The sequence below is a fragment of the Propithecus coquereli genome, unplaced genomic scaffold, assembly GCF_000956105.1.
Source record: "Propithecus coquereli isolate 6110/MARCELLA unplaced genomic scaffold, Pcoq_1.0 Scaffold27, whole genome shotgun sequence".
NCBI lineage: Eukaryota > Metazoa > Chordata > Mammalia > Primates > Indriidae > Propithecus > Propithecus coquereli.
Window position 1 is genome coordinate 783,626 of NW_012148285.1, and position 7,916 is coordinate 791,541.

Consider the following 7,916-nt stretch of genomic DNA (forward strand, 5'->3'; position numbering starts at 1 on the left):
AACAGACACCACCCCACACATCAACACTCACCCGCTCTCGCTAACACTCGGGCAATTCCACGAGGCTTCCACAAGGAAGTGCCCGCCAGCCCCCACCCCGCACCAAGACATGGGATTCGCATAGGCCATGGGTGCAGTCCCCGGTTGAGAAGAGAGCCCAAGGGCGGCCCCCAGAGTCACTAGGGCTAAGCAGTGTGTCAATGGGCAGGCCCTAAGGGTCTCTGAGCCTCACATGCTCACCTGAGACGTGACCAAGCACACTGCCCACCTCTGAGGATGTCTAAGGGACGGGTTTTGGATGACACCTGGCACGCGATCAGTGCCCAGTGTAGTTAGCTGGTACGACTACACTTCCCTGGTGGTGGTACCTCCACCCTCCATCCTCAAGGTCACATGGAAGAATCCAGATCCAAACTTTATTTCTTAAATACCCACCCGCACGGGAGGCAGCCTGCGCCGGCAGGGCCAGCAGACACAGATTAAGGTTGCTGAGCCTCCCGAGGCGGGGCTGGCCCTGGCTCAGTCCCAGCCGAAGTCCCGGCCAGTCATCTGGTAGAACTTGCGGTTGAAGGGCCGGTAGAAGTCCTGCAGGCGCCGTACCACGGCCTGCGGCACGCGCGGGTGAGGCCGGCCCTTGGACTTGCCCAGGCAGCGTGGCCGGCTGCCGCCCTGGGCCTTCTTGAGGCAGGGGAAGCCCTTGGTGGCGTTGAAGTAGAAGTGCTTGTCCGTGACGACCCGCTTGAGGCCCAGGAAGTCCTGCACGCGGCCGACCTCCCCGGCTGGGTCGCTGACCAGGCGCTCGCCGCTGACGAACAGGAAGTGGGACAGGGGGAAGTAGCGCAGCCAGTTGTCCAGGTGCTGGGCGTACAGGCCGATGCGCACGGCACTCCAGGCGGTGTCCACCGGGCCCAGGCCATGGCGGAAGGCCAGGGCGCGGAAGCTGGGCAGGCCCGGGGTCTTGGAGAGCGTCTGGGCATAGTCGGAGATGGCCCGGGTCACAGGGTTCCGCACCACCACGATCAGCTTCGTGTCCGGGGACATGCCGTGGATGCGGTGGGGGGCCTCTCGCGTCACGAAGTAACTGGGGGTCTTCTCCATGGTGATCTGCCCGTCCAGGGTGCGCGGCATCAGGCTGCTGCGGGACGGAGGGGAGGAGAGGTGGCCTGAGCACACGCAGCCCTCCAGCCCCTCCCACACTAGACGGCCCCCAGCCAGCAGCCAGTCCAGGCCTCCCAGGTGGACGGCCCCCTCCCCGCTCAGGCCCAGCCCTCCTAGGCTGCTGGCGGGCAGGGAGGCAGGGCTGCCCTTTTGTTGCTGCTGTGACAGTCATGGGGTGGGGCCCGGACGCTCTTCTCTGCCGACCGAGGGTCCCAGCCACTGTCCCTGCACAAGCGCTGCCCTCCCTCACCCCCCCCGGGCTGGCTCCCTCAGACGCTGGCAGTCCACACCCACCCGAGCCACCCTTCCCGGAGCTAGACTGCACCCCAACCCTGACACTCTCACCCAGACCCAGTAGCCCTGAGGCCGGCCCGCCTGGACTGGCCGTCCTGCAAGCCACTGCACTGTGATCACTCAAGGTCACCCTTTCACTCAGTGGCTGAGAGCGTCCCCAAATTAGGCCGTCGATTATTGACAAGTGTCCTGACAAAGTAGCCCTCACTCTGCCTCCCCTGAATTTAATTACACCTTCTCTGGCTTCAACTGCAGCCCTGCTAGTTCTCATCAGCCTGGGCCCAGGCTCAGAATGCCAAAAGGCCATCAGCAGAGCCCCGCACGTTTGAGAAAAGTGAGTGACGTGGCTGCGCCTGGCCTGAGGACCTTTCCCGAGACCCTGGCCGCTGGGTGCCAGGCTGCGGGTGCCAAGCTCAGGCATATCTGAAATGCTTCCCATTCTGACCGAGGGGAGGAAAGCACTGACCCAACCCTAAGATTCAGGGGGAGGTGGCTGACCACAGCCCCTTGACTGCCCCAAACCTGGGGAAGCCCGTCCTGAACGCCTGCCTGGGCAGGCCCAGGCACCCAGGCCGTGTCCCGAGGCCGCACCTGCCAGCCAGGTCGCGCAGGGTGAGGTCGGGCAGGGCAGGGCAGGGTGGGGCAGCTGAGCAAATAGCTCGGGGAGGGCTGGGAACTGGGTCAATAGAGACAGAGGCTGTGGGGACCTGTGCTAGGGAGGGGACGTCTCTGCCTGGCCATGCCTGGCCCTGCCCAGCCCTGCCTCCTGTGCTCTGAGGGGGCTTCCCCAGCCCCTGCAGCCGACAGCCCCAGGACTGGCCCCAGCGGGAGGCTGATCTAAGTGGCCCCCAGACTCTGTCCGCAGGAGACAGGGCTTGAGTCTCCTCTTCCTGCTCAACGCCCCGAGAAAACTCAGGCCCAGCCACACACAGGTGCACAGACCCACACCCTGGGGTGCTTGGCTCGCCGAGGGCACCGGTGGTGGGACAAGAATGCCAGGCTCCCCTGACACCTTCATGAGTGCTGCAGGGCTGGGGTGGGCAGCACAGGGGCCTCCCAACCCTCAAAACAAGGCCTTGGGCAGAGCTGGTCCACAGAAGTCCCGGGGAGAATCCTGCCTCCTCCATCTTGGTGACAGTGAGCTGGAAGTGCCCTCCACCCCCCCCACTGCCCCATTTCGTAGGCAGGCGCCCACGCTCAGGCTCAGCAATGGAGCAGGCAGTGCTGAGGGGGACGCTGGCCCCCGGCCTCCCGCCCCTGCGGTGGCTACAGAGGGCTGCAGGGGCCGACCTCCTTCTGGCCACCTGGAAGGGAGGTGTCTGCTCGGCTGCTGCTCCCAGTGCCCCTGGACCCCACACCCTACCTCTCATAGCTGGGAACCACGTGGGAACAGCACCCAGCCACCCTGGGGATGAATTCAAAGGCGTGGGTGGCGTCAGCACCAAGGTCTGAGGCTCAGGGCTGCAGCCTGGTGCAGGCCCCCGCTTTCCCGGGGGAGAAGTCATGAGAAGGGGAGTCCCCCCTCCTCTCCGCCCCCGGGCCGTGCTGCAGACGTCCCTTTGGCCCCTCCCAGGGAAGGGCGCTAGCCCCAGGCCCTCCAGTCCTCGCTCTAGCCCCGACCCCAGGAGCCCATGCTCCCTCCTTTCCCAGACTGGACAAGTCTGACTCTGAAGACCCCCTCCCTCCTGCGAATGCTGCCCCCCACCATGCTTCCTCTCCAAGGAAGTCAGAGCTCCAGGGGAAGATGCTCCCAGACCCCCGCAGAGGAAGGATGTAGGAACACGGAGGGGGAACAAGGACTTTCGAGGCCCACTCTCACACAAACCAGCTGTGAGATCAGAGATCTTCGGGGTCAATGACTTACCCTCCCCAGGCCTCAGAAGTCTGTCCCAGCCGCATGGAGGGTGGGGGTGGGGCTCTGGGGATGAGGGCGAGGGGCAGGACTCTGACCTCCACAAGCAAGCCTCTCACAAGCTGCTCCCGGGACCCTCCCTCCCTCCCACAGAGCCCACCTCATCTGGTCTGCATTTCCCTGCGGCTTCCAGCCAGCCAGGGCTAACTCGGCGCCCTGACCTCGCCTGGGCCGATTAGGCAGGCCTGGGACCCGGCAGAAACCAGTTCTGCTCCTACGCGACGCCAGAGTGCTGGGGGCTCACATGCCGGCCACGCAGCCTCTCCGCAGGATCAAGTCGGGGTACGTCCCACAGATGTCCCTCCCCTACTCCCCCCAGCCACTGCTCTTGCGGCCCCTTCCCTACCCACTCCCCTCTCACCTGTTACTTTTCCAAAATATTATGGCCAAAATGTAGTCCCCAGACAGGCGCCCCTCCCAGCTCAAAGCCTTTTGGGGGGGTGTGACCCCAGCACCTGGCAAACAGGTGCCAGGGAATGAGTGAATAGATGAACAGTGCTGAGTTTGGGGGTACTTGGAAGCAGCTGACACTCCAGATTAATGGGGCAGGGGCCAAGGGAGCTGACCTCTCCCAATCCTCTGCACCTGCCCCTCCCCCCATGGAGGTGGGGGTCTAAAAATGAGGAAGAGTCTCTCCCAGGGCTACGGTCTCCTGAACACCCCCACTCCCATCCTGGGCATCAGTGTCCCCAAGAGCCCCTCCCAGGGCTGAGGATCTGACCCCCAGTCTGAGCCTGGCCCCGTTCTCCCCAGACCCAGTGCCAGAGCCCTCAGGATCCTCGCTCCTTGAGAACCTTCTAGGGCTAAACCCAGCCGAGATGCTCTGGGGTTGGTGGTGGCTCTGAAGTTTGTGCTCCAGTTAGCTGTGTGTCCTCACCCCTCACCCCTCTCCCCTCCCACTTGTCCTTAGAGCTGCAGGGATGAGGGCTGCGAGAGCCCTGCTGCAGTCCGGGAGGGGGCCGGGGGTCCCTCCCAGGAGCCTGAGCTGAGGATGGCAGCACCCAGGATGGCCGCCAGGCACCCAGGATGGCCTCGTCTTCCCCGCACCACCTGGCTTCCCTGGACCCCTGACAGCACAACCCCTCAAAGCTCAGGAGCCAGCACCCTCCTCCCGGTTCTCACCGAGGCCCCGCCCTGCCTGCCCTCCAAACCCAAGAGTAGTTTTAACGCAAAGTTAACAAACGGGGGGGGGCAGCGGAAGAGGATATGGGACCGGAAACTGGTGCACCTGGAGCCAAGGGTCGGGGTCCTGCCACTTCCCCCCCAGCACTAATTCCCCAGGCGACCCTGGGCAGAGGCTCAGCCCAAGCTTGGGGATGCCCAGCCACCAGGACAGCCCGCCTTAGCTGGGGCTGGGTGCTCCCCACATTCCACCGCCACACCCCAAGTCCCTCCTGGGCTGGGGTAGGGCAGCCACAGAGCCCCATGCTTGAGGCTAGAGCCTGAACCTCCACCCTCAGGCCCCCACTCAGAGGCAGTTTCCTCCTTTCTAGAGCCTGGTCTTTCTCCGGACTCCCAAGACCACCAAGAAGGTTCCTCTGCCCAGGGTCGGGGGTCTTGGCGAGGCTGCAGGGAACCTGGAGGCCTCTTCCTAGGGTAAGTAGCCAGCGGTCAGGTGGGCAGACATGCCCCGAGTGACCCAGCCTGGAGGCGACTGAGCAGAAGGCATTTCTAACGCTCCCAAGTAATCCCACTGGCTTGAAACTACTTCCCGGCTGCATCACACCTCCTCCCCCAACCTCGCTGGGTCCCTCAGCAGACCCGAACCAGGGCTTTCCCCGGAGTTTCCAGAGTTTTTGGGACTCGCAGCCAGGTACCACTCCTCCTTTCGGAGCTGCGTCCTTGGGGTCCTGTCCGGAGACCTCGCCCCGCTGCGCGCCCAATGAGACCCCGGCGCGCACGACGCCCTCCCCGGACTGCACCAGCCGGGCGCACCAAAGCCGCGGGGCGGTGGGCCGGGCGCTCACCGGTACCAGGCGAGGCCGCGCTCGTAGCATCTGTCGAAGAAGTGGGGCTCGGAGCCGAGCGCGCGGACGTCGGGGTGCAGCCGCAGGAACTCGAGCAGCGCGCGCGTGCCGCCCTTCTTCACGCCCACGATGAGCGCCTGCGGGAAGCGCCGGCGGCCCGGGCCGCTGGCCACTGGCAGACCCAGAGTTCCGGGGCGGCGGGCGGCGCGGGGCGGCTCGGTGGGCGCAGGGGCCGGCGCGGGGCCGCGGGCGGCCGGAGGGCAGCGGCCCGGGAGGGCGCAGAGGCAGTAGGCGCCGAGCACCAGAGCCACGAGCAGCAGCGGCGCGCGGGGCGCCCGCAGTGCGGCCCCCTGCCCGGGCCCCGCGTTCTGGCCGTCCCCGGCCCCGCCGCCCAGGCCACCGCTACCTGCCATGGGGTCGCGCCGCGCCCGGGCCCGGGAGCGGGGGCCGCAGGCGGGCGCGCATCCCGGCCAGCGCCGCGTTCAGCCCGCGGGCGCCCGGCTTCTGCTCCGCGCCCCGCTGTCCCGGTGCCTGGGAGCGGGCGGAGGCGGGGCCAAGGGCGGGGCCGGGGCGTCCCGCCCCCTCCCGGACACCGCCGGGACAGGGACACGCCGGCACCCGCCGACGCCTGGGCGAGACTCGGAGCCGCGGGACTACCTGGTGGCTCCCGCGCGGAGACCCTGGGCCCGGGTTCGCTGGGCTCCGGCGTCTTCACCTCTGCGCCGGGAGGACGCAGCGGCGACGGCGGATAGGAACACAGGGCGGTGACAGGGCGGCGCGGGCCCCAGGACCCGCTCTTAGAGGGCGGGTCCCCGCCGCTCCGGGACTTGGGCGGCAGGTGCGCGGGGCGAGCCCCGGTCTCCAGGAGTGGGAGCCTCATCGCCAGGCCCAGTGGACCGAAGAAGCGCGTCGACCCGGGCGCCCCGCCTGGGAAGGGAAAATGGGGCCAGGCCAGCACCCTCCTGCGCAGAGGGGGTTCCCAGAACGTGGGGGAGGGAGTGTGCGGTGGGGGATGGGGCGGCCTTGCCCTCCCAGCCCACAGTGGGCCCAGCGATTCATGGGGTCACAGCCCTGCCTGCTGGGGACGGCTGGGCAGGTCCAGTTACCGTTTTAGAGTCGCAGAAACAGGCTCAGAGAAGACAGCCGTCCTTCCCAGGGGCGCGGTGGAGAGCTGTCTATCGGGTCACACCTCCTGCCCAGCCTAGTCCACCTGGCCTTCCCCTGGGATGTGGGTGGCCAAGTGGCTCCCACCGGGGGTGTGAGGGATTGGGGAAACCTTTGCTGCGGGGAGGACGGGCGCTCAGCTCCTGCCCTCGGAGCTCCCTCTGAGGCGTGTGAGAGTCCCCAGCTGTGGGACCTGCTGGGCGCTGGACACTGCAGCATCTTCATCCCCCCCAGGTTCAGGAATCAACCCCCCGCAGAGCCTGCGCGGAAGGCAGAGGAGACGAGCTTTCGGAGAGGGTGAGCAACTTGCGCGGCCCGGGATAGAGGTAGAATTGGACCCGGGTCCTCTCTCTGCCTCTGCCCCAGCCTTTCCGGCCGCAGGGTGGGTGCCAGGCGGGCACGGGCTCCACGCAGACGCCCGGCCTCTTTCCAGCCAATGGCGCGAAGGCTCGGTCCTAGGTTCTGCTCCTTAATGAGCAGTTCCTGGGCCTAATGGCATCTGGACCAGTCCCAGCAGCCTGGGCTGCCTTGGAGGGGCAGGGGCTTCCGTGACGCACAGCCGTTTCCTGCCTCCCACCTGGGGGCAGCCTGGCCGGATGGGGCCACCCGGGGCTGCCGGGGTGGAGAGCACTGACCAGACCCCCAACCAGGGTCCAGATGCTGGGGCTGCACCTGCTTGTGAGGACAACCGCCAGCCAGGAGCCCCGTGGGCAGGCTGTTGGTTCAGCACCTTCTGGAGAGCATGCCGGCACACGCAGGGTCATGGGAAGTTCTTCTTCTGGTCTAGCTGAAAGCAGGATTTGTTCCAGACAAGCTGGCTCTCCTTAGAACTATCCTGGGGAGGGTCCCACCCACCCTGCAGCACCCACCAGTCTCAGCAGTCACTGTTCAGGACTCCAAATTCCAGTTTTTATTTCCTGGTGGCCCCTCCACCTTCCTGTGCCAGCACCAACATAGTCGTTCCCACCTCCTGGCTTTGCTCTGCCGTCCCCCTGCTGGGTGACTTTGCCTTAGCCCCTGACCTACTGAGGGCCAGAGGACCTTCCAGGAGGCATTGACCAAGCATGGTAGGACGCGGACCACATTGGGGCAGAGAGAGTGAGGTCCAGGGACGAGGCGTCTGTGTGCAGAGTTCTACAGGAAGCTGGCCCCCTGCCTCCACCCTCCACCTCCCCTCCCGTGAGGGCTGGTGCAACTCTGGGCTGTTTGCTCACCAGTGTACCCCAGCACCTAACACGGAGCCTGGCACCCTGTAGGCGCTCAATAAATGCTGGTCAGTGGAAGGCTACGAATGGGAAGAGGGGTCAGGCAAGGCTGTCTGGAGGTGATGGTTAGTTGGGGAGGAGGAGCCCAGCCTCCCAGCAGGGAGTCCCCGGAGGGCAGGACCTGGAGCCCATCCCTGGGGTGGGGGCTGAGGCTGG

The 7,916-nt window shown here is 66.2% G+C and overlaps 1 protein-coding gene across 1 annotated transcript; it reads right to left on the reverse strand.

The window, feature by feature from the left end:
• Positions 1–394: 394 nt before the first annotated feature.
• On the reverse strand, positions 395–5,744 carry HS3ST6 (heparan sulfate (glucosamine) 3-O-sulfotransferase 6). The gene is made up of 2 exons (XM_012647619.1): positions 5,332–5,744; positions 395–1,135 (listed from the first exon to the last, which is right to left on the reverse strand). Exons 1-2 carry the CDS (start codon positions 5,742–5,744, stop codon positions 520–522), a joined length of 1,029 nt encoding a protein of 342 aa, XP_012503073.1. The 3' UTR covers positions 395–519.
• Positions 5,745–7,916: the final 2,172 nt, after the last annotated feature.